This window comes from Notamacropus eugenii, chromosome 5 (assembly GCF_028372415.1).
Source record: "Notamacropus eugenii isolate mMacEug1 chromosome 5, mMacEug1.pri_v2, whole genome shotgun sequence".
NCBI classification, from domain to species: Eukaryota; Metazoa; Chordata; class Mammalia; order Diprotodontia; family Macropodidae; genus Notamacropus; species Notamacropus eugenii.
In genome coordinates this window covers 416,711,646-416,739,175 of record NC_092876.1, presented here as the reverse complement: position 1 = coordinate 416,739,175, position 27,530 = coordinate 416,711,646, and the positions used below count along the sequence as shown (strand labels likewise).

At 37.6% G+C, this 27,530-nt stretch overlaps 1 protein-coding gene across 1 annotated transcript; it reads right to left on the bottom strand.

Moving 5' to 3' along the window:
- Positions 1 to 23,537: 23,537 nt before the first annotated feature.
- Positions 23,538 to 27,291, bottom strand: TFF3 (trefoil factor 3). Its single transcript, XM_072614883.1, has 3 exons — positions 27,123 to 27,291; positions 26,151 to 26,297; positions 23,538 to 23,744 (listed from the first exon to the last, which is right to left on the bottom strand). Exons 1-3 carry the CDS (start codon positions 27,202 to 27,204, stop codon positions 23,731 to 23,733), a joined length of 243 nt encoding a protein of 80 aa, XP_072470984.1. The 5' UTR covers positions 27,205 to 27,291; the 3' UTR covers positions 23,538 to 23,730.
- Positions 27,292 to 27,530: the final 239 nt, after the last annotated feature.

Genomic DNA, 27,530 nt, shown 5'->3' with positions numbered 1-27,530 from the left:
GTCTTTTCCTTCAGCAACCTGAAGTGGGGTTGGCTTCTTCCATCTTTTCTCTCAAAACCGGAAGCCAAAAGCACCTCAAGAAATTATAAAGCCTGAAGAGACTCAAGTAACTCAGAGAAAACTGAAAAACTCTCTTCTCTCCCACTCTCACCAAGTCCACCCCAACCCTCACTCAGGCACAGGGCATTAACCTCCATCAAGGAAGAGAGAGTCCCATACCAAAGCACTTTGGTACTTAGGTTACATATGTATATAATATATATTATTGTATATAGGGAGGATTTGGTCACCCATTTTAGTTAAGTTTCTCAGGATCCATGGCCATGGGAATGTCTAGTTTTCAGGTGTTAGATAATAACTCCCAGAATAGTTCCAAGGATTCTAGCTAGTATTTCCTAGAATCATAATGACAGACAGTCCTACTGAGGCTGCGCCATGAGATAAGGGGTGACATAATGTAATATTTACCACACTCATGCAGAATGACAATATTGCTAAAGTTAACCTGTGAGGTTAATGTTGTCAAGATGCCTTCCTTTTCTGTTGCCCTATAAAACAGGTGGTCATTGGTCAGTGGGGGGGGGGGGATCACAGGGAACCGATAGGAGGAAAACCATGGGGAACCCGTAGGGGAATCTGTGAGTGCCTTCACCGGCTCCCTTTGAGGATTGAGGGGATTTAGGGGAGTGCACAAGTGTGCCTGTCTCTATTGACCCCATCAAGTTGTAGAGGTAGTTTCCCTCGCACCCTTTCTTGCCAGACCTGGTGAGAAGGGTGATTAGGGAATGCTGAGGAGATAGTTCTCTCAGCAATCATTTGAAACTAGACTAGAATAAAGATGATTATTAACCCCTCTGAAGTTGTCTGTCTGTCTGACCAGATCAAGAGTGAACCTGTTGGAGATTGGAGATGAAAAACTCCAGTGCTTCCTGCATGTTATCTGTGAAACAATTATTGACAGACAGATGATAGATAGATAGATAGACAGATAGATAGATAGATAGATAGATAGATAGATAGATAGATAGATAGATAGATAGATAGATAGATGATAGAAAGACAGACATAGATGAGAGATAGAGATAGATACTCATATGCACACATATATTATGCATATGATATATACATACACATATACATATATTCTATCAGATTACACATATAGTCTATCAGATTTTGTATATATGTGTGTATATATATATCTATATCTATACATATGCATTCTATCAGATGTGTGTGTGTCTATTTTTCTATCAGGTTAACTGTAACTCCAGCTTCTCTGGGCATGCCCAGTTGTAACATGGAGGTACCTTGAGGGTTTCTAAAGTATGCCCACTTTGCATAACATGGAGGACATTGTATCACCCACCATATGAATAGGATAGCTGCCATCGATGGGATGTCTGCCTCTTTAAAACTGGTAGTGTCTGAGTCATTCTCTCTTTTCTGCTAATTTTTCAGCTACGCTCTTTTTGGCAACTTTCAACTGCTACTCCCAGCATGGACTCCATGAACTGAACCTGTGAGAGGGGAATAGTTTGCCATCCCTGGTCTCCTGTTCCTCTTTTATCCTGGCTCCAAGAAGTAGGTCTGGGATGTGTGTTTCTATTATGTGTTGTTTGTTCTCAGTTTCAGGTTTCAGAGGTGAACCTCACAGGACTGGGAGTTGGAGCCTGGCAATCTTGGAACAAGGATGGCAAATAGGGTGGAGCAGTTAGCCAGCCCTGAGAAGTCAGGGTGCCTGGAATTTGAGCCCAAGCAGATTTTGGTCTTGGAACAGCAACTATGCTCTATAGGAATTGAGTTAAGCTATGAACCTAATACTTTTCCCTTTCCAAGGGACTGAGAAGGCACAAAGCAGGAGGGGAATTGTGCCTCCCATATTTTGAGGGGAGTAAGTTTATATTGTGATGATACCTTTTAAAATAATTATTCCTTTGTAAAAGTTCCTTTTGTTATGCGTGAGACCTTCTCTGGGATAAAATTAGGTCTTTTGCATTTGCAGGTACCCCTGGAGAGATTCTTTATCTGGGTCTTTCAATATTTGAGATTGCCTAGAGACGATGAGATTCTAGTGAAAGTTGGCAATTTTTTTTAGGCTGTAAATGTACAGTTGCAAGTTTTTGGTTTTTTCAGGTATTTCATTATAAGTTGGTTACATTGTTTTGATTTTTATAAACATTTCATTTGTTAACTATCTATTTAAATGCTGATACTTTTGTATTATTAATTCTGTGTAAGGACTGGTATGTTGATATGTTCTACATTATTGAGCCCTATATAAGTACTGTATTAAGTTTACTGTAAGAAATTTGGAATCACTAGACTGTTACTGTCTAGTAAAATGTTCATATTCGTTGTTCTTTTCAGATATGCTCCACTGCTTGTCTTTTGTGAAAGCAAATTTCCCTACAACTTCTGGGGTGAGAATGCTTCTACCTAAAATTGACAAGTAGCTAATAGTCTTTACTAAGTCTCTAACTTGACTTCTTGCCCTGATGGGAAAGTCTACAATTCCCTTTGGTTTGCCCTGACAGTTTCAAGGATCCATGGGGGAATTTGGGGTGTCCTTTGGAAAAGGTTGCTGGAGAAAATTTCCTAGACTTCTATATGGATTGCCCATACTAAAGGAACCCATAGAGAATTCTAGCATGCCCTGAGTAGAAAGGGAAACTTTTTGTTTGGATGTGCCCTGTGTAGAAAGGACTACTTTGTCTATGTACCTCAGTTGGATAATTTTATGCATTTTATTCACTGAGGGAATCATTGGAAATTATTCCACCTAGGACAGATTTCACATTTGAAAAAGGGGGAATGCCAAGTTGACTCTAGGTCCCAAATTCCTGTGGGAGAGCTGCACATAGATTGGAAAACCCAAAAACCAGTTTTGTCTTTGCTCTTTCTTTTGTTTGTGGTTTGAGAAAGGTCCTATAAAGTTAATAAGACTAAGTAAGTGAGGATATTTGGCAAACTTTGTAAAATTCTTCATTTCTTATCATATGCCTTCTACTCCTTTCCTCCTGTCTTACATGATGACTTTGCCTTACTACTTATTAAGGCTAACCTCAGGCAATCCCATTTTATCCCATCTCCTCCAACAGATTTTTCCTCTCTTGTCATTCCCACTCTATAACTTATTTTCAATTTCCCTGCCTGTTCCCTACATTCCCTACTGCCTAGGAACACACTCATGTCTGCCTCATCCTCAAAAAACCCTCACTTGATCCTTCCATCCTGTGTCTATTCTGACCTTTGTAGGTAAATTCCTTGAAAAGAAAATCTACTGTCTACAAATAGGTACCTACTTTCTCTTCTCTCATTCTTCTTAACCCTTTACAACCTCCTTACAATCTGTCTTCTGACTTTATTATTCTACTGAAACTGTTCTCTCCAAAGTAACTAATGATCTCTTAGTTGCCAAATCCAATGTCCTTTTCTCAGTTCACATTCTTCTTGATCTCTCTGTAGCCTTTGACACTGTTGATCTGATTATTGGACTGATACTGTTGGACTGACTCTCTCGTCCTTAGCAATCTCTTCTCTCTAGGTTTTTGGGACAACCCTCTCCTTCTCCTGCCTATCTGGCCTCTCTTTCTCTGCCTCTTTTGCTGGATCCTCTTCCAGATCATGCCCTCAGACTGTAGGTTTCCTTAAGGGTTCATCCTGGGTCTTCTTTTAGTTTCCTGCTGAACTGTATCCTGTTCCCACTTAGTGATTTCATCAGCTCCCATGGATTTGATTACTATCTCTATGCTGATGATTCCCAAATCTGCCTATCCTAATCTAGACTTTCTGCTTTCCTCCAATCTTGCATCTCCTACTTTACCTCATATAGCTTGAAATGTCCAGTAGACATTTTAAGCTAAACATGTCCAAAACCAAATTCATTATCTTTCCCTAACCCCCTCCCTCAAACCTTCCCTATTACTTTAGAAGGAAACATCATCTTCCGAGTCCTTCAGGCTTACAACCTTTTTGTTGTCCTCTACTCACTATCTCTTACCACCCCCACTCCCTATGTGCCATCTGTTGCCAAGGTCTATTGAATTTCACATTTGTAACATATCTCAAATATGCCCCCTTATCTCCTCTGATACTACCACCACTCTAGTATAGGGTTTTATCACCTCATGCCTGGAATTTTGTGATAAACTGCTGGTGGGTCTGCTGCAGCTGGTGATAAAGGTCAAGTCCTTCCCCCGCTCTAATCTATACCCAAAAGAGATTTTTAAAAAAAGATGAAAAGAACACATACTTACAAAAATATTCTTAGAATTTCATTTTTTAGTGGCAAAACCTAGAAACTAAAGGGCTGTTCACAAATTGGGGAAAGAAATTCTTCTAAAAATGTAATGACACATCATTGCACCATAAGAAATGATAACAGGGATAGTTTCAAAAAAATCTGGACATTATGATCTGATACAATATATGAATCATTACAGTCTGATAGAGATTGAAGTGAGAAAATCAGGAAAACAATTCATTCAATAACACAACATTGTAAAAAGACACAGCATTGAAAGACCTAATTATTCTGATCAAGGCAAACACCAAATAGAAAATGGATGTTGGAGAACATCCCCAACCTCCTGATGGGGAAGAGATTAGATTTAAGATGTACAATGAGACATCCATTTCTACATGGTCAAAGTGGGAATTTGTTTTACTTAACTATACATATTTCTTTTTCTAAGTTTCTATAAAGTCTTTATTTTTATGTGCTGTGAATAGTTGGTTTTCTGGCATTCCAAAGGAAATCAGTTTCACACTTAGTAAAATATGCTTGTCTGAATCAATGAAATAATATGAAGATTATAAATGTTTTCCCGGAAGGAAATCCTGGAAGGAAAAAAATGTCATAGACATACCAAAATCCTATGATTCAAATGTCTCCAACCTGATATTTCTGGGTACAAGAATCAGTAATTAATAATAAGAATAAATTTTAGTATTTAGAAATCTAATGCAATTTCAGACTTGCTTTATTTTTACTAGTGACTCTCCCCTATGGAGAGTAGTAGGTTCTCTAAAGTCAAGATCAGACATTGTAATAGTTGCTATTTGAAATTCACAAAGGCTGCCCCATTTTTCCATTCTTTAACAACCTTATCCCTGTCATAAATCATGGAATATATAAGAAACACATCTGATTTCCTTCACCTTCTAATTCTTTTGCTTATTATGTTGACAATTAAGGTGTTAACTCAGTAGATCTGACTTGCCAAATAATAAGTAGACTATGCATATTTCTTACATGAGTGTCTTTTAAACATTTTTTAATGAAAAGAGGAGAAAATAAATGTTAATTGAAAAAAAATGAGAACAATGGAAAGATAAAGAGTATAACAAATTTAGCACATTAGTTCCAAAGGCTGTATTTTCTTCTAAATTTATTCTTGTTCTCTTCTGTTCATTTCTTTTTAAAAACTTTTTTCATACCTATTACCCCTTTATCCCTCCCCAATATAAAAACCCTCCTTGTAATGAATTATTACATTAAAAAAACAGGTACACATATGACCAAAAAATGTATGGTTCATTTTGCATGATTCATTTTTGGTCCTCAAGTTGAGGTTGTTTGATGCATTGATTAGAGTTCTTACGTCCCTCAAAGTTGTTCCTCTTTACTATTGTCATTGTATAAATCATTCCGGATCCTGCTCATGTGAAATATATCAACTCATAAAAGTCCTTCTAGGTTTCTTTTAATCCAACTCTTTCATCATTTCTTATATTATAATAATCTTCCATTTTATTCATCCGCCATAATTTGTTCAACCATTCTCTTAAGGTGTATCTTCTCAATTGCTAGTTCTTTGCTACAACTGAAAATATTTATGATACCTTTGTAAATATGAGTCATTTCCCCCTATTTTTTAGTTTGGTGACTTTGGGGGTGGGGTATAGTTACACATTGCTTTGTCAATATTTCATTAATCTAGTACCTGTTCTATCACTCCTCTGCCAGTTACCATTCTCCAGTTTTGCTTAATTTGCCAATGTAATGAGTATGAAATGGAACTCCAGAATTCTATTGATATGTATTTATTGTGTTAGTGGTTTGGAGCATTGTTTTATATAGCTATTGATAGGTTTTTTTTTCCTTTGAGAGGAATGGCACTTTTTCTTATATATTTGAATCAACCCCTTATATATTTTAGATATCAGACAATACAAAAATATTTTGTCTCCAGTAAAATATTTCTAATTTTTATTTTAGATACATTTTTGTTATTTGTGTGAAAGCTTTCCAGTTCTGTGTAATTAAAATTGTCTATTTTATATCTTAGTGGTCTCTTGTTTGAGGCAGCTAGATGGTTCAGTGGATAGAGCACTGGACCTGGAGTCAAGAACAACTAAGTTGAAATTCTACTTCAGGTACTTACTGGTTGTGTGACTCTGGTCAACTCACTTCAACTGTTCGCTTTAATCCTCTTGAGAAGGAAAAGGCAAACCACTCCAGTATTTTTGCCGAGAACAACCCATGGACAATACTACATGGAGTCATGAGTCAGATACAACTAAGTGACTGAACAACAAGTCTCTTGTTTGGACAAGAACTCACTATAGTTGTTAAAAGTCTCCCTGAAAGACATTTGGCACTATCAAATGTATAATACCCAAAATGAATATTCCTTTTCCATCTAAAGTAACATTTTAAAATATGCATTACCATCTACTTTGCTGTTGCATCATAAGGACCCTTTGCTGCAGGATGAAATCTTTGAAAGTAGAGACTGAATTGTTTTCCTATTTGTATCCCAGTGCTCAGCACAGTGCACTGCATGTAGTAAATGCTTAAGAAATACTTTTTCATTCTTTCATTTATTTATTCATTCATTATATACCCAACTATTCATTTGTTTATACTTCTCTAACTTGTTTAGACATTTTTCTATCTAGATCACACGTCCATTTCTAGCATATTGTAGTATAGTATATGGTAAAAGGCATCAGTTTAAACCCAACTTCTACCAAACTACTTTCCAACTTTCATAGCACTTTTTGTCAACTATTGCATCCTTTTGGATTCTTTGGATTTAATGAACACTGTGCTATTTCCATATGCCTTTAAATATTGTATCATAACAGTATCAAATAGGTTTTTAATTACTGATGCATTGTAGTATAGTTTAAGATCTAGTACTCCTATCCTTCCTCATCTCCTTCCCCTCCCCCCATATTTCTTTTGAAACTTGATCTTTTGTTTCTCCCAGTGAATTCTGTTATTATTATTTTTAGCTCTATAGAGTTCTTCTTAAAGCTCTACATCACTTCAGTAGTTTGTTTTTAATACGACATTGAATTTGTGAATTAATTTTGATGATGTCATGATTTCTATTTGTACTATGATAGTCCAACCATGAGCAATGAATCTCTCCAGTTATTTAGACCTCTCTTCATTTCTCTAGAGTATTTTTTAGCTTTATTAAAAAATTCTTCTGTGTGTCTAAGTAGTCTCCCCAATATTTTATAAAGCCTTTCATTATTTGGAATGGAATTTCTCTCTTTTCCTGCTAGTTTTTATGGATAATATAAACAAAGGTAACGACATGGGTAGGTTTATTTTATTTTCTGCAATATTATTGTTGAATTGACTATAGTATCATTGGAAAAAAAATTCCTCTTTGCCTATGCTTATTCCCTCAACTTCTTTTTCTTTTCAAAACATGAACCCCAAAGCCTGTTACAATGGGAATCTCTCTTCATTGATGGAGATCAATGTCTTGTGTCTTCTTGAGGGGTGGGCAGAGTTGTCCAAAGTAGGAGAGAAGCAATATCTAGTCTCTTCACTCTTTTTTGGATTCTTCAGTCTCTTTAGTTTCTCTTGGCTTTCAACTTTAAGAAACAAAATAGGTGATGCTAATCTCCTTTCAGGTCACTGAAGGAAAAAAAGTCTCTGGAAAGAGGGCAACATGTAAAATTTTGTAGATTTTTGAGAGTAGGAATTATTATTTATTTTTCTTTGGAGGACCCTTACAGTGCTTCACATAGCTCCTGGCATAGAGTAGGCACTTGATATTGCTGTAACTAACATTTTTCATCTGACTCTTTTTAAGGTCCATTTTATTCATGTCTTTTCTTTTCTTATCACATACATTGCCAGATGTCATCTTCCTCTCTTCCCTTATGACAAAGCATTGCCAAGACATCAAATGATCTAGCATTATCTGGAATGTTTCATATCCATAGTCCCATACCTCCTCAAAGGAGGGATGAAGATGGTTCCCTATATTTATTCTTCAGGGAAAATTTGGTCATTATCATTTCATTGCATTCGGGTCCATCTGTTAGTCAGTTAGACAATAAATAGTTATTAAGTGCCTGGGACTATGCTAAATGCTAGGGATACAAAAAGAGGCAAAATATAGTCCCTGCCTTCAAGGAGTTCACAATCTAATGGGCAAGACAACAATCAAACAAATACATATGAACAAACTATTTATAGAATAAATGGGAAGTAAATAAAAGAGGGAAGGCACTAGAATTAAGAAAGATTGGGAAAGACTTCCTGTAGCAGATAGGATTTTAGCTGAGGCTTGAAAGAAGACAGAAAAGTAAGTAGGTGCATATAAGTAAGGAGAGAATTTCAGATATGAAGAATAGTCAGAGAAAATACACAGATCTAAGAGACAGAGTGTCCTGTTCGTAGATCAGCAAGAAGGTCATTGGAGCTAAGAGGACATGGCAAGAAGTAAGGTGCAAAAAGACTTGAAAGGTAGGATGGGGTTAGATTATGAATGGCTTTGAAAGTCAACAGAGTATTTTGTATTTGGTTCTGAGGATAGGAAACCAGCTGGAGTTAATTGAGTAGGGCTCATTTGGTTGAGCCTGTGCTTTAGGAAAATAATTTTAGAAATTTCATAGAGAATAGATTGGGAGAGAATTGAAGCAGCAGCAACCAAGCCAGCAATTGGAATAGTACAGGTGTAAGATGGTAAAGTGATGGTAGTGTCAGAGGATGAGGGAGGTATATTAACAAGATGTTTCATAAGTGAAATAGATGGGGTTTGGCAAAAAAAATTGGATATGGGGAAGTGGGAAATATTGAGAAGTAAAAGATGATGCCTAAGGGATGAACCTGAGGGACTAGAATGATGACATTTCTCTCTACAGTAAAGTTAGGAAGAGGAGAGAGTTTAGGGGGAAAGATAAGGATATGAAGAGATTTTGAGATGAAGAAAATACATTCGAATAGAATTAAATGCATGCAAAACACAGATTTTTTTTTTTTTTGGTAAAGGGAGAGTTAAGGTCCCTATCATCTCAGAAAAAGCATGATAGCAGTTTCAACCAGGCCAGCCTATAACCCTTTGGCACACCATTTAGTCAACTGATCAACTAGCATTGCTTAAGCTCTTTCTTCATGTCAAATAAGAGGAATAGAAAGGAAGTATCAGTTGATTGTAGAGTATGTGGAAGGGACCAAGGTATAATAAGATTGGAGAGATAGGAAGGGGCCAGGTTATAAAGAATTTTAAAAGATAAAAAGATTATAATTGATTTTGCAGGTAATATTGTATTTTACTGAATGGTGAAAAATTGGAATATGGTCTGACATGCTTTAGGAAGACCAGTTTGACAACAAGAAGAGGATGGATTGCAGTGGGAAGAGATTTAGGGCAAGGAGACCAACCAATAGTCCACTGAAATAGTGGATGGAAGAAGCATGGGCTTATGAGAGCCTGCACTAGGGCGGTTTCAGTGTCAAAAGAGAGAAAGAGGTGTGTAGGGAAGATATAGTGAAAGTAGTAATAATAGGACTTGACAATTGATTCGATATGAGAGGTGAGAGAGAGAGAAGAGTTAAAGATGACACCTAGGTTCTGAGTCTGGACGACTGGGAAGGTAGTGGTAGCATGAAAATAACAGAAGTTAAAGAAAGGGTTTAGTGGGAAAGATTATGAATTCAATTTTAGACACCTTTAACTTAAGATTCTTATGGGACATCCAGTTTGAAATGTCTAATAGGCAGATGGTTTGTTGTTGTGGTGGTTGTTTGTCCTTCATTCTCGAAGAAGACCATCACATCATAGAGGTGTTGCTATGGCATGCAAGTGAATTGGATTTAAGTGAGGGTGAGCTGTGCAAAGTCACCAGCCTCAAATAGAAAATTGGAGGGTGGGAGACAGGTTAAGCCTAGCTAAACAGATCTGAAAGTCATCTATTAAGATGAGAATTGAAACCATGTGAGCTTGAGACATAGCATAGTTAATCAGTATAGAGGAAGAAGAGAGAAGGACTTGGACACAGCCTCAAGGGAAACCCAAAATGATGTGAATGAAGATCTAGTAAAGGAGAGAGAAAAAGGGAAGAGAGTTAGGGGGAAAACCAAGAAAGATCAGTCATGAAAACTTAGAGGGAAGAGAGTCTCAAGCAGAAGAAGGTGTCCAACAGTGTCAAAAGCTGCAGAGAGGTCAAGAAGGATGAAGACTGAGTAGAAAGGCCATTAAATTTGGCAATTAAGAGATCATTAGTAATTTAGTGAGTTGAATGATGCAGACAGAAGCCAGTTTGCAAAAAGTTAAGAAGCAAGTGAGAGAAAAAGAAGTAGAGGCTATTGTGGTCCTCTTAAGGAGTTTAGTCTCAGAAAGAAGGAGAGAGAATAGATGGTAACTACCAGCAATGAAAGGATCAAGTGACTTTTTTTTTTAATTTAACTTTTAACATTCATTTTAACAAAATTTTGGGTTCCAAATTTTCTCCCCTTTTGTCCCCTCCCCCCTCCAAATACTGAGCATTCTAATTGCCCCTATCACCAATCTGCTCTCTCTTCTATCATCCCTCTCTGCCCTTGTCTCCATCTTCTCTTTTGTCCTGTAGGGCCAGATAACTTTCTATACCCCTTTACCTATATTTCTTATTTCCTAGTGGCAAGAACAGTACTCTACAGTTGTTCCTAAAACTTTGAGTTCCAACTTCTTTTCCTCCCTCCCTCCCCATCCCTTCACTTTGGAAGGCAAGCAATTCAATATAGGCCAAATCTGTGTAGTTTTGCAAATGACTTCCATAATAGTCGTGTTGTATAAGACTAACTATATTTTCCTCCAACCTAACCTGTCCCCCATTACTTCTATTCTCTCTTTTGATCCTGTCCCTCCCCATGAGTGTCAACCTCAAATTACTCCCTCCTCCCCATGCCCTCCTTTCCATCACCCCCCCCCACCCTGCTTATCCCCTTCTCCCCCCACTTTCCTGTATTGTAAGATAGGTTTTCATACCAAAATGACTGTGAATTTTATTCCTTCCTTTAGTGGAATGTGATGAGGGTAAACTTCATGTTTTTCTCTCACCTTCCCTCTTTATCTCTCCACTAATAAGTCTTTTGCTTGCCTCTTTTATGAGAGATAATTTGCCCCATTCCATTTCTCCCTTTCTCCTCCCAATATATTTCTCTCTCACTGCTTGATTTCACTTTTTTAAGATATGATCCCATCCTCTTCAATTCACTCTATGCACTCTGTCTCTATGTGTGTGTGCGTGTGCGTGTGCATGTGTGTGTGTGTAATCCCACGCAGTACCCAGATACTGAAAAGTTTCAAGAGTTACAAATATTGTCTTTCCATGTAGGAATGTAAACAGTTCAACTTTAGTAAGTCCCTTATGACTTCTCTTTGCTGTTCACCTTTTCATGCTTCTTTTCATTCTTGTGTTTGAAAGTCAAATTTTCTTTTCAGCTCTGGTCTTTTCATCAAGAATGCTTGAAAGTCCTCTATTTCACTGAATGACCATTTTTCCCCCTGAAGTATTATACTCAGTTTTGCTGGGTAGGTGATTCTTGTTTTTAGTCCTAGTTCCTTTGACTTCTGGAATATCCTATTCCATGCCCTTCGATCTCTTAATATAGAAGCTGCTAGATCTTGTGTTATCCTGATTGTATTTCCACAATACTTGAATTGTTTCTTTCTAGCTGCTTGCAATATTTTCTCCTTGACCTGGGAACTCTGGAGTTTGGCCACAATGTTCCTAGGAGTTTCTCTTTTTGGATCTCTTTCAGGCGGTGTTCTGTGGATTCCTTGAATATTTATTTTGCCCTCTGGTTTTAGAATCTCAGGGCAGTTTTCCTTGATAATTTCATGAAAGATGATGTCTAGGCTCTTTTTTTGATCATGGCTTTCAGGTAGGCCCATAATTTTTAAATTATCTCTCCTGGATCTATTTTCCAGGTCAGTTGTTTTTCCAATGAGATATTTCACATTATCTTCCATTTTTTCATTCTTTTGGTTTTGTTTTGTGATTTCTTGGTTTCTCATAAAGTCATTACCCTCCATCTGTTCCATTCTAATTTTGAAAGAACTCTTTTCTTCAGTGAGCTTTTGAACCTCCTTTTCCATTTGGCTAATTCTGCTTTTGAAAGCATTCTTCTCCTCATTGGCTTTTTGAACTTCTTTTGCCAATTGAGTTAGCCTATTTTTCAAGGTGTTATTTTCTTCAGCATTTTTTTGGGTCTCCTTTAGCAGGGTGCTGACCTGCTGTTCATGCTTTACCTTCATGTCTCTCATTTCTCTTCCCAGCTTTTCCTCCACCTCTCTAACTTGATTTTCAAAATTCTTTTTGAGCTCTTCCATGGCCTGAGCCCATTGAGTGGGCTGGGATACAGAAGCCTTGACTTCTGTGTCTTTCTCTGATGGTAAGCATTGTTCTTCCTCATCAGAAAGGAAGGGAGGAAATGCCTGTTCACCAAGAAAGTAACCTTCTATAGTGTTATTTCTTTTCCCTTTTCTGTCCATTTTCCTCGCCAGTGACTTGACTTCTGGATATTCTCTTCACACCCACTTCACCTCCAGATCCTCCCAGCCAGCTTGGGGTCTGAGATTCAAATGCTGCTTCCCAGCCTCAGAGCTTTGGGCGGGGGCAGGGCTGCTATTCAATGTGAGATCAAGTTCAGGTGCTCAGGTGGGGGCAGGGCCACCTCACAGGCTCAGTTCCCTCAGGGGGTTTATGCACAGACCTTCAACAGGGGATCCCAGCTCCTGTGTGCTTGGGGAGCCCTGGTCTGCTCCCGCCTCCGCTGTTGCCTCCCAAGGGAGCCTGAGTTATGAGGGCACCCCACTCCCTTCTTGACCTGCCAAAGAGACCCTCTCACTGACCCCTGTCACCTGTGGGTGGAGGGACCCACGCGGCCACTGGAGATCCCGTCCCTGAAGCCTGCTCGGATCTGCTCCTCTCTGTGCCATGGCCAACGCAGGGCTGGGCTTGGCTCTGCGTCCACAGCGTGATGGACCTTTTGTGAGAGGTTTACAGGACTCTCTGGAACAGAAATATCCTCTGCTCCAACATTCTGTGGCCTCTGCTTCTCCAGAATTCGCCGGGAGTTCTTTTTTACAGATATTCTATGGGCTGTGGGTTCGGAGCTATGTGTATGTGCGTCTTTCTACTCCGCCATCTTGGCTCAGCCCCCCCTCCCCCCAAGTGACTTTTTTAAGGATGGGGGAAAAATGGGCATCTTTGATCGGGGGCGGAGCCAGGATGGCGGAGTGAAAGCAATGACTCACCTAAGCTCCTGGACAAACTTCTCTGGGTATCTCTGAAAGGAGAATCTGACCAAACTTTGGAGGTGCAGAATCCAGTGGGTGACAGACTTTGACAGATTCGGAGCCCAGGTTAGACTCAAAGGTCCACGGGAAGGATCTGTTCCCGCGGGGGTAAGCCCCCAGCGCACAGGGCAGCGTGGTCAGCACAGCAGGGCAGAAGGGACCTGAGAAGCCCGAGAGTGGTGGGCAAAACCAGCGGAGCAGGAGACAAGCCAAACCGAGCCGGTAAGAGCCGCTGAGCGCCAGATATCAGCGCAGCAGCCCTTGAAACCTTCAGCCTGAAGACTAAACTTTGGTAAGTCACCTACTTGAACTTCCGGGAGCCAGGATGGAGGAGTGATTAGTAAATGCTCTCTCCTCCCCCCTGATGACGGTGAAAGAACCATAAAATACTTCCCCAGAAAAATCTCGGATCAGCAGGAACAGCAGAAGGGGGCAAGTAGTCTCATAACACCAGAGGCTAGGAAAATAGCAAAGGGGGATTCTTTCTACTGTGGCGGAGGCGATCTGGAAGGACAGAGGACCCAGGGCAGAGAAAATTCGCACTGAGACCCAGGCAAGCCTCAGCACCGGGAGACAAGCCCCAGGAGGGGTGGGAACATGCATTAGCATCTAGGCATGCCCCAGCCCTTCAGGGGAAAAGGGAAGACAATAGGGAAGCTGGGATCATCATCCCCTGACCTTGCCTTTGCCTCAGGTCAGCTGAGGAGATCTCCTGTGACCAGACCACCCCTCCCACACACCTAACAAGCTAACCCCAGGGTTGATCTGGGAAACAAAAAACAAAAACCTGCTTTTAGCCTCTACACACATCAGCTCAACACAAAGATCTGTACCTTCTGACTGAAAGAACCAGAAGCTACAACACTCAGCCAACATCATGAATCAGAAAAAGCAGACAAAAAGTGAAAAAACCATAGAATCTTTCTATGGGGATAAGGACCAAAACACAAACACCAAAGAGGTCAGAGCTGAGACTGTACTTCCATCTGAAACTTCAGAAGGGACTATGAATTTCTCGCAAGCACAACTAGATTACCTGGAACAGCTGAAGAAAGAAATAAAAGAAAAACTGGCCAATGATTTTAAAATTATAAAAAAAGAATTCACTGATGAGAACATCACTCTGAAAAGGAAAATTGAACAAATGGAAAAGGAAGTTCAAAAATTAACTAGAGAGAATAATTCCCTAAAAGGAAGAGTTAATCAAACGGAAAAGGAAACCCAAAACCTAATTGGGAAAATTGATCAAATGGAAAAGGAAACACAAAACCTAACTGGGAAAATTGGTCGAATGGAAAAAGAAGTACAAAAATTAAATGGAGAAAATAGCTCCTTAAAGGGAAAAATTGGTCAGATGGAAAAGGAGATGCAAAAGTTAACTGAAGAAAACAATACTATGAAGATTAGAATTGGGCAAGTAGAAACTAATGACTCAATGAGGCAACAAGAATCAGTAAAACAAAATCTAAAGAATGAAAAGATAGAAGAAAATGTAAAATATTTAATTGGAAAAACAACTGACCTGGAAAATAGATCCAGGAGAGAAAATTTAAGAATTATTGGCCTGCCAGAAACCCATGATGCAGAAAAGAGTCTGGACAATATCTTCCAGGAAATCATCAAGGAAAACTGCCCAGAAGTACTAGACTCAGAGGGCAAAATAGTCATCGAAAGAATCCACTGTTCTCCTCCCAAAAGGGATCCCAAACTCAAAACCCCAAGAAATATCGTTGCCAAATTCCAGAGCTATCAAGTGAAGGAGAAGATACTACAAGCAGCCAGAAAGAAACAATTCAAATATCAAGGACACACAGTCAGGATCACACAGGACCTTGCAGCTTCTACATTAAAAGATCGAAAGAATTGGAACCCAATATTCCGTAAGGCAAAGGAGTTGGGACTTCAACCAAGGATCAACTACCCAGCAAAGTTCAGCATAACATTTCAGGCAAGGAGAAAGTCATTCAACGAAATAAGGGATTTCCAGAGCTTCCTGACCAAAACACCAGAACTCAATAGACAATTTGATCTTCAAATGCAGGTCTCCAGAGAATCATAAAAAGGTAAACAGGGGGGGAAAAGCAAAAACAAAAACTTGCTACTCAATTAGGGCAAACTGTTTACCTCCCTATAAGGGAAGATGATACCTGTTAATCTTGAGAACTGTGCAGCTATTATGATAAAAGGGATATATGTAGAGGGAACGGGTATAAAGTAAATGATGTCATGTCAAAAATATGATTTAAGTATGAGAAGGGATTGTAATAGGAGGTGTGAAAAGGAGGAAGCAGAAAATGGCAAATTACATCACAGGAAGAAGTACAAAACTATAGTACAGGGAAGGAGGGGAGGAAGATGAGCATTGTTTGAGAGGTACTCTCATCTGATTTGTTTAAAGGAGGGAACAATAATCTTAAGTAGATAATCCTAACTAGCTCTACAGGTAGTAGGAGGGGAAGGGGGAAGAAAGGGGAGGGTGGCTAAAAGGGAGGGAAGAAGCAATAAGAGCAAAGGGGAGTAAAAGGGAGGGGGGGCTAAAAGAAGGAGGGGAAGGCTGCAGGAGGAGGGGGAGAAAAGTGAATACTATTGAGGAGGGGAAGGGAGACGGGAGAGCTAAAAGCACAAATGGTGGGAAAGAGGATGGAGGGAAATACACAGATTGTAATCATAACTGTGAATGTGAATGGAATGAACTCTCCCATAAAACGGAGACAGATAGCAGAATGGATTAAAAGCCATAATCCAACAATATGCTGCTTACAAGAAACACATTTGAAACGGGGGGATACACATAGGATAAAGGTCAAAGGATGGAGCAGAATATATTGTGCTTCAGCTCATGTAAGAAAGGTAGGAGTAGCAATCCTAATCTCAGACAAAGCAAAAGCAGAAATAGATCTAATCAAAAGGGATAAGGATGGAAACTATATCCTGCTAAAAGGCACCATAGACAATGAAGCAATATCATTACTAAACATGTATGCTCCAAGTGGTATAGCATCCAAATTCTTAGAGAAGAGGTTGGGGGAGTTGAAGGAAGAAATTGATAGCAAAACTATACTAGTGGGGGACCTCAACCTCCCCCTCTCTGAACTCGATAAATCTAACCTCAAAATAAACAAGAAAGAGGTTAAGGAGGTAAATAAAACTCTGGATAAGGTAGATATGATAGATCTTTGGAGAAAATTAAATGGGAATAGAAAGGAATATACCTTTTTCTCAGCGGTACATGAAACATTTACAAAAATTGACCATGTACTAGGACATAAAAATCTCACAATCCAGTGCAGAAAGGTAGAGATAATCAATGCATCCTTTTCAGATCATAATGCATTAAAAATTACATGTAATAAAAGGCCATGGAAAGAGAAACCAAAAATCAATTGGAAACTAAATAATCTAATTCTAAAGAAGGGTTGGATTAAAGAAGAAATCATAGAAACAATCAACAATTTCATTCGAGAGAATGACAATAGTGAGACAACATACCAAATCTTATGGGATACTGCAAAAGCAGTTATTAGGGGAAGTTTTATATCTTTGAATGCCTACATAAATAAAATAGAGAAACAGGAGATCAATGACTTAGGCTTGCAGTTGAAAAAGCTAGAAAAAGAACAAATTGAAAATCCCCAAGTAAATATCAAATTAGAAGTACTGAAAACCAAAGGAGAGATTAATAAAATTGAAATTAAGAAAACTATTGAATTAATAAATAAAACCAATAGTTGGTTTTATGAAAAAACTAATAAAATTGATAAACCTTTGGTCAATCTGATTAAAAAAAAGAAAGAAAAAAATCAAATTACTAATATTAAAAATGAAAGGAGTGAACTCACCTCCAATGAGGAGGAAATTAAAACAATAATTAGAAACTACTTTGCCCAACTTTATGCCCACAAATTCGATAATCTAAATGAGATGGATGAATATTTTAAAAAATACAAATTGCCCAGATTAACAGAAGAGGAAGTTGAATACTTAAACAACCCCATCTCAGAAAAAGAAATTGAACAAGCCATCAATGAACTTCCTAGGAAAAAATCTCCAGGGCCAGATGGATTCACAAGTGAATTCTATCAAACATTTAAAGAACAGTTAATTCCAATACTATATAGACTATTTTTGAAAATTGGGGAAGAAGGAGTCCTCCCAAATTCTTTCTATGATACAAATATGGTTTTGATACCCAAACCAGGAAGAGACAAAACAGAGAAAGAAAATAATAGACCAATTTCCCTAATGAATATAGATGCAAAAATTTTAAATAAGATTTTAGCAAAACGAATACAGCATCTTATCACAAGATTAATACATTATGATCAGGTAGGATTCATACCAGGATTACAGGGCTGGTTCAATGTTAGGAAAACTATTAGCATTATCGATCACATCAACAACAAAGCTAACAAAAACCACATGATTATCTCAATAGATGCAGAAAAAGCTTTTGACAAAATACAACACCCATTCCTACTAAAAACACTGGAGAACGTAGGAATAAAGGGAACTTTCCATAAAATAATAAGCAGTACCTATCTAAAACCCTCAGCAAGCATTATATGCAATGGGGATAAGCTAAATGCATTCCCAATAAGATCAGGGGTGAAACAAGGATGTCCATTATCACCACTATTATTCAATATGGTACTAGAAATGTTAGCTGTAGCAATTAGACAAGATAAAGATATTCAAGGAATAAGAATAGCCAAAGAAGAAACTAAGTTATCACTCTTTGCGGATGATATGATGATTTACCTAGAGAATCCCAGAGATTCAAGTAAAAAATTATTTGAATTAATAAACAACTTTGGCAAAGTTGCAGGTTACAAAATAAACCCACACAAATCTTCTGCGTTCCTATATATTAGCAACAAAGTCCAACAGCAAGAGATAGAAAGAGAAATCCCATTTAAAGCTAGGGTAGACAGTATAAAATACTTAGGAGTCTACCTGCCAAAACAAACCCAGGGATTATATGAACACAATTACAAGACACTTTTTGCACAAATAAAGTCAGATTTAAGTAAGTGGAAAAACATTAGTTGCTCATGGGTAGGCCGTGCTAATATAATAAAAATGACAATTCTACCTAAATTAATATACTTATTTAGTGCCATACCAATTAAACTACCAGACAATTATTTTCTAGAGCTGGATAAAATAATATCAAAATTCATTTGGAAAAACAAAAGGTCCAGAATATCAAAGGGACTAATGAAAAGAAATGCTTGGGAAGGTGGCCTAGCACTACCAGACCTCAAATTGTACTATAAAGCAGCAATTATCAAAACCACTTGGTATTGGCTAAGAATCAGAGAGGTATACAAGTGGAATAGACTTGGCACTCAAGAGGCAGTAGGCAAGGAATATAGCAACCTTCTGTTTGATAAACCCAAGGACCCCAGCTTCTGGGATAAGAACTCATTGTTTGACAAAAATTGCTGGGAAAACTGGATAACAGTGTGGTGGAAATTGGGCGTAGACCCATACCTGACACCATACACAAGAATAAAGTCCAAATGGGTACATGATTTAGGTATAAAGATTGATACCATGAATAAACTGGAGAAGCAAGGAATAGTGTATTTATCAGATCTATGGAGAAGGGAAGAATTCTTTACTAAAGGAGAGATAGAAAGCATTATGAAATGCAAAATGGATAACTTTGATTACATTAAACTGAGAAGTTTTTGCACAACCAAACCCAATGCAACCAAAATCCGGAGGGATGTAGTAAATTGGGAAAGAATTTTTACAACTAAGCTCGGGGATAAAGGCCTCATTTCTAGAATATATAGAGAACTGACTCAAATGTATAATCATACAAGTCATTCCCCAATTGATAAATGGTCAAAGGATATAAACAGGCAATTTTCAGAGGAAGAAATTAAAGATATCTATAATCATATGAAAAAATGCTCTAAATCACTATTGATTAGAGAGATGCAAATCAAAACAACTCTGAGGTACCACATCACACCTATAAGATTGGCAAACATGACAGAACAAGAAAATGATAAATGCTGGAGAGGATGTGGGAGAGTTGGAACACTAATTCATTGTTGGTGGAGCTGCGAGCGCATCCAACCATTCTGGAGAGCAATTTGGAACTATGCCCAAAGGGCTACAAAAATGTGCATACCCTATGACCCAGCAATATCGCTACTAGGACTGTATCCCCAAGAGATCATAAAAATGGGAAAGGGTCCCACATGTACAAAAATATTTATAGCAGCACTCTATGTAGTTGCCAAAAACTGGAAGTCAAGGGGATGTCCATCAATTGGGGAATGGCTGAATCAATTATGGTATATGAATGTAATGGAGTACTACTGTGCCATAAGAAATGATGAACAAGAAGACTTCAGAGAGGCCTGGAAGGACTTATATGACCTGATGCTGAGTGAAAGAAGCAGAACCAGGAGAACTTTGTGCACAGCAACAACCACAGTGTGCAAGAGTTTTTTCTGGTAGACTTGGAATTTTGTAATAACGCAAGAACTTCTTATAAAAAAAAAAAATCCCAATGGTGGTTCTCAAGGCAAAATGCCTTCCACACTCAGAGAAAGAAATATGGAAGTCATTCGCAAAATGTAGCAGATCATGTTTGTGTATGTGTATGTGTTTGTGTATCATGTTTTGATTTGTTATATGATTTCTTTCATTTATTTTAGTCTGACTACATAGCATGACTATAGTGAATATATACTCAATAGGAAAGTATATGTAGAACCTATTCAGAATTGTATACAGTCATGGGGAGGGAGGGGGGTAGTGGGGGATAGATGTGGGGGGGATAAAATCTCAATTGTATGGCAGTGATTGTTAAACATTAAAAAATAATTTTAAAAAAAATGGGCATCTTTGTAGGCAGTGGGGAAATAGCTAGTAGACAGGGAGTGATTGAAGATTAGTGTGAGAGTGAGGATAATAGAGGAGTAAAGGTATAGGAGAAGATGGAATGGAATAACATCATTTGTACATGTCAATGAGTTTGTAGAGGAGAAAAGCCACCTCTTCATGGGAAATAGGGGTGAAGGAGAAGATAATGGCAAAAGCCATCTGAGTATGATAACAAGAAGAGACAAAAAGAAGGAGCTTATGGTGAATGACCTCATTTTTTTCTGTATAGTATGAGACAAAGTTCTCAATGGGAAGGGTTAGGTTAAGGGGAACTATGGGAAGTTTGAAGAAGGATGAAAAAGTCCAGAAAGGGAGTTATAACGAATGAGATAATGAATTGATTATGGACGCATAAAGAAATTTCTTTGCCATATTGAGGACTTAATTATGGTTATGTAACATAAATTTGTAGTGGACCCAGTGAACATAAGTTTCCTAATTTTCTACAGCTTCCTTCAGCAACGTGTGAGTATGAATGAAGGTATCAGATGGGCATAATTTAAATTAAGGTTTGTGTATGAAAAGCCAAGAAACTAGACCAAAGAAGATAGTTGTAGAGTGGAACTGGTTCATCAAGGGGTCAAGATGGGGAAGAGAGGAGAATGTAGCCATGATAGAGCCTGGGAAAGAACGAATGAGTGGAGGAATTGGAAGTCACAATGAAGATGAAGAACAGGGTTTGGAGTTGCAAGGCAGAAGGAAAGGTGGAATGACAACAGTTTATCATTAGATGAAGGAATTTTAGAATTTACAAAGATGGATATGAAACATTTATGGGCAAATCAAGGGTATCCCTCTACATCCAGCAGTTCTGGGGTAAAGGAGTAAATTACTGAGTAAGTTGAAGAAATGGGAAATCAGAGTATCTGAGGGAAATCAATATTTATATTGAAGTCCTCTAGAGCAAAGGTATCAAACACACACTTGGCTTACAACATTCTCAAGTGGGTCCTGAAATTGGGAGACATTTAACAAAACAAATAAAAAATGCAATAAGGCATTGACAACATCACATTTTAAAACTTAGTCAATATGGAGACAGCAAGAATCCTTACATATAGTTGAGGGTTTCTCCTTGAGTTTGACACTATTTTGCTAGAGAGTGGGAATTGGGGAAGAGAGAAAGGCAGACACTAAACTTATTGAAAGTGTCCTGGAGGTCTGTAAACAACAACTAGCCGAACCTTGATTAGGTGATAAATATGGATTAAATGAAACTCAAAGGAGAAGAAGTTATCTACTAATGGTAGAAGGAGAGCCTGGAACTGATATTGGAAAACAAGGAATGTCACCTCTCCAACTAAGACCAGTACATTGGGGGAAGGGGGGAGGAGGAGGGGTCTGAGAGAAAGTGCAGCCAACACTGGAAAGGTTAGTAAGAGAGAATGTGTCATCAGGAGACAGCCAGGACTTAATGAGTTCAAGAAAATGGAGGGAGTGAGAAAAGAGAAGGTCTAAAATGAAATCCGGTTTGTTACCTAGGGAGCAGGGATTCCAGAGGGCATAGTTGGAAGAATTTGGCAGTTTTAGGGTGGGAGGTTGGGGTGAAGGGAATAGGAATAAGAAAGCAGCAGTCAGTGGAGGATGGCAAACAATGAGGGCTTCAGAATCATTGCCATAGGGTGAGTATAATGAGGTTGAAATATGTTTATCACCGAGGAATTGGTTCAGGTGAGTTATTATTGACCACATGAGTTGCCCCAGGGCCTCAGGCAGCTCTCTAGATGACTAGAAAAGTGATAAAGGTAGGAGTACGTGTAAAGGGGTGGACAAAGTGAGCCCTGTGAGCTGTAAGGCGTCAGATAGATGCCCCCTTGAAACACTATGATCCATTCCTTTGACTGAATCACAGCAACCGGAATGCTAACCCAAGCAGTAGTGTCACCAGAGCTCAACTTGTAGGCTTCTTCCTAGGCTTTCACAGTCACCAAAACAACCTTAAAGCACAGAAAATCCTCACTGTATTTCAACCTGGCTGACACTGCCCTGTTTTGCCATAGGTTCCCAACTCATGGAATGGAGGATGAGTTCAGTTTTATTGAGATATAATTAAAATTGTTTACCTCATAATTGTAGGTTTATGTCATAAAATTCAAAAGTGATAAAAGACTTTGTAACATACACATATATCAGCTTTTCTTATGAGTAGTGTATAAACACATTTAAGTGAGATACATTTAGTATGAATTTTACATTAGAATCTTATTTTTTATTGTTAAAAGCAATACTTAGCAAGAATAATATCTGAAATTAAAATAATTTAATAATATATTTTTATTTCTCTGAATTATAATAATTTCTAATAATAATGATAAAAATTTAGGAGCTGGAAAGTGGGTAAACCTAAGAAATTACTCAGACTTCATAAACATACAACATAATATCTGCTTATTCATTCAATTGTAGTTATATATTTTTTCACTATAAGGGACATCTAAAAATATTCCAAAGATACTTAACTTTGAAAAAATGAAGTCAGGTTACTAGTTCAGGAGAACATTCCATTCTTTTTGTCCTCCCCTATGTATAATACATATAAGATATTGTCTGAATATTATATTTTTAGATATGAATATAAAAATACATACTGTATAAGAAGATACATATGTGCATACATATATTGTCATTAATCATTTTGAAAACTAAAGCATTAGATGTACTTTCTTAATAGCCTTACTTACTGTAAATGGTTCTCTTAAGTCAATGACTATTTTCTTAACCATACGGGTGAAGTATATGGATGTGAAAGGTTTCTCTTCAGAATATTTTGATATATAGCTGCCTATGTCATTATTATGATTTGCTTATTTTTTATATTCTTTTATGCCTCCAAAAAGGATTTTAGTCCACTCACTAGGTTAAAGTCCATATTAAATGCCCAGTCAGACATGAAAGCAAGAATTAGTGGAGCCAAAAAGAAAGGAAAAAACCAGGTAGATTGGGTCTTTGCCATCAACCTTCAGTGGTAATAGTCTATTCAAAAATACAATTGCACAATCCCCACAACTTCTTTTTGAAAATCTGAGTAAAAGACTGAAGTTGCTTTTTAAGAAAGGAGTCCTATAAGTAATAAATAATTGTCTGTATTCGTTTCATGTTAAGCATGTCATTTTAATTTTTTAAGACATACTCTTCACAAATTTGATGTGGATCTTTTAAAGTTCTCTGGATCAAAAATCTGATATTAGATTAGAAAATGCATTAATCATCTGAGAGCATGTACAAAGTACAAAGACTTGATTACTGGTTTGTCTGATGATATCCAGGAGAAGACATCTTCCCATTAAAATCTGCATTCTAAAAATTAAAAAAAAATGAATAAGTAAAATTAGTGGTGTTATCACTATCTTCTTACCAGGTTTCAAGCTTGTCAGGAACCAAAACAAACTTTCAGTCATATTTAATGATAAGCACAGTAGTAATTTTCTTTTTTTGGTCTGCAAATGTTATTTGAGAAATATAACATTTGCTACCTTGGAATAAAACCCATTTTGAAATCTTAAGAACACTCATTTAGCAAGATAAGAGAACTAAGCAAGGCAGCAGATGGCATATGGCTGGTGACAATGAGGATGATGAATCTTAGATGAGATATGGGACTAGGACCTGAAACGTGAGTGTGTCCACTGAATAAAAGACAAAGGGGTTCTTCAAGAAGGGCTTAGAAATGAAATAGAGACTGTCCCCCAATTCCTCCAATTATTCTTTGTTCTACCCTTTATCATTAGGCTTTGCTGATTTGACAGCTTGGTTAGCCACCAATCATGTTCCCCTACTTAGACTGGAAGAGACAAGAATTAGCTGTAATGGAAACTTTGATAGGAAAGAGTTGGGGACAGATAAAAAATTGAGTATTAATTCGTTAAAAGTTGGTCATTTGCCTGACCTACCAAATAATGATGTAATCTATCAACATCTGGTTAGAAATCAGGACAACATGGCCTAGTACCTTTGGCTGAACCAGAAAGAATAAGGTTATATTTACAAGGAGCCCTATCATATACTAATTCCCAAGGTACCTCTTCTGTACAGTAATTACTAGGAATGACAATAGCTTGCTGAGGGTTTGGACAACTTGAGAAAATGACTAACCCACTTTAGGTTATGAAAGATAATATTGTGCAGTGCCAAGAGCTGTGGAGTTTTAATCTCTGATTTAGCAGTTACTAGGTAGTTAACTTTTAGTCAAATTTCTTAACTTCTCTGAGCTTCAGTTTCCTGTAGAATGGAATAGTAATACTTGTAGATCTATTTTCCAAAGTTGTTACAAGCCTCAAGTAAGATATGTAGTCATATTTTGTAAGCATAAAGTGTGTTCATCCTTCATTGCTGAAGAAGACCATGCCTTCAGAGAAATAATGACATGACTTGTACTTGACTTTGTTTTGAGTGAGGGAGGTCACCAGCCTCACTTCTCCTCCAGAGCCATCTGAATCCAATGACCAGATATTCATCATGATGACTGGAGATGACCCAGGATGAGGCAACTGGGGTTAAGTGACTTGCCCAAGGTCACACAGCTAGTGAGTGTCAAACATCTACTGCACCACCTAGCTGCCCCAAGTACAAAGTAGTATGTTAATGTATGCTATTTTTATTTTTACAGAAAGAAATGTTGAACTGTAGTATTCATTTAAATATATATCAAAGCCCTTCTCAAGATCAATTTTATAATAGGGAAATTAAGTAGGGATCTGATTAATAGAGGTGAGATATTCCAAAACTTACCAGTGAAACGAGCACTGTACAAATAGAATCTAAATATAAATTCCTGACTTTGTCACTACCTGTGGTTGACTGACCTTGGATGAGTCATTTAACTTTTTTAAACTTTAGTTTGTCATATCTGTAAAATGGGAACATTGGTCTACATGATCACAAAGGTATTGCTCATGTTTAGAAATCTCTGAATCTTTTGTTTTTAATTCAGAGCATCCAAGAAGGCAATATTCTATCTACCTGTCACTTAGGTTTTTTTTAAAGCACAAAGTACTTATCAAAAGGAAAGGAAGATCATTGCTTAATCTAAAACTTCCTAGGATGAAACATAAGGGATATAATCAAGCTAATGAAAGAGTATGACACTTCATCTCAAGTGCCCTGATGTCTGGGTCTCAGTTAGGAGGATGTTCCAATTAGAGGGCCCCAAAATTGAAATGGGATGCCTCAGGTTATAGTGTATCCTCAATTTATGGAGGTTTTCAAATGAAGGCTTGAAGACTACTTGTTAAGAATACTGTAGGATAGATTCTTGCTCAGGAATGAGTCCTCTGATTTCCCTTCCAAATCCAAGAATCCATACTTTCACACTGGGACTTAAATAGATAATGCCCCCTCTCCTATCCTTAGGACACTAGACCAAGTTGATGATGGCCCTACTTCCCATCCCCAGTCCACTTCAATCCATAAACTACCACAGTCCCAATAGTCATTGGTCAGGGAATGTTTGGCCTCTTTTTATCCTCCATGGTCTATGACGCTTTATTATCTGCCCTGCCACTTTGCTTACTGAGTCCTAAGCACTTCCTGGCCTTATCATCTCCCATGAAGCTAAACTTCCTTGTGTGCTTTTCTCTGCTAATTGAAGTGTGAGTTTCTTCAAGTCAAGGTCTCTCTAGATTTTTAAATTTGTATTCTCAGCACTTAACATAATGGTTCCAATCTGATAAATGTTTAAGAAATGATTTTCCCATTAACAGTTACCTTCTGTTTGGAGAGGTTTGAAGCACCAGGGTACTTGAGGGATGCTGGAATCAAAGCAACACCCTCTGTTAATGCATTGTTCTGCAGTGACTTCAGGGTAGCCACAGTCTACTCTTTCTTTGGCTGGGACAGCACATTGATCAGGAGCTGATTCAAACAAAAAAAAAAATTAAGTTAAATTTCTTGGAAAGTATTTTCTTTTTCTTTGGGAAATTTGTATCCAACACCATTCTAACTTCAAATTATGATGACACATTTCTTTCATCAAACAGACTTTAAAAAAGAAGACTAGCTTGTTTTAACTATCTTCTTTCAATGTAAATGGCTAAAGAGAAACAAAATAAATCCTTAACGATAATGAGTGTTTATAAGTCAAGTATCAAAAGTGTGCCATAGAATAATCTTAAAAGTTTTTAGACAGAGCTGTTATTTATCCTCTTGTTTTTCTCATACAATGCATTAAAGAATATTAAAATGCTGTTTTGGATATTAATCTGCCCAGCAACCTATAACAATCTGAGTTGCTTTTTCACAGGCTTAACAAATGAAACTTTACACTGATGTGTTTTGCTGAGACATTTTTAGTCATTCCTTTATTATTTCACATTTTTTGACTATGCACATCTTCTCATCATCTAAATATTCAGTCTCCAAGCTTCTTTCACTAATAATATGCTAAAATGATTGATACATTATTTGTTAATATCATTTTCCCTGATTTCACTGATGGAAAGTTTTTTCAGAAGAAAAGTTTGTCATTTAAAAATGATTGTCTTTTAGATCCTCTTTTTCCTAGCCAACTTTTGAAATTAAGAACCACCTTAATTTTCTTGTTGTACTTAAAAAAAATAGCATGGCACCTTCCTGATTAACTTCCCTGTTTTGGTTTCCTAGCTGCTTTGTTCCTTGTAATTCCTCCCAATTCTATTCCTGTCCTCAGTGTACTGCAAGAAAATGAGAGAATATACTCACATAAGCCAACAAATCCACCAAGTGTACTGGAGAACCCTAACATCAGGATAAATGCCACGAAGTAGAGACCTTTGAGATCCATTGCAATCTGCAGATTTCTAAAGCCTGAAATCTTCAGAAATATGAATAAAAATCACATAAGAGCCTCATTTATACTCTTGGATTTACACAATATATCAGGATGTTTATCTTGGTGGGGTTTTCTTCTGTGTGTTCTAGCTCCACCTCTGTGAATCTGAAAAGACATCCAAAGCTATTATTTTCAGTAAGAATACATTGTACTAAATGAGCTGAAGAAGGAAATGGCAAACCATTCCAGTATCTTTGCCAAGAGACCCCAAATGGGGTCATAAAGAGTTGGACACAACTGAAAAATGACAGAAGAGCAAAAAAAGAAAAGAACAAGTA

Coding starts and splice junctions, on each gene's coding strand:
- TFF3 (XM_072614883.1), bottom strand. CDS start 27,204: ATGGATCTCAAAGGTCTCTACTTCGTGGCATTTATCCTGATGTTAGGG. Junction 26,298..27,122: donor TGGTGGATTTGTTGGCTTAT/GTGAGTATATTC, acceptor TGTTTGAATCAG/CTCCTGATCAATGTGCTGTC.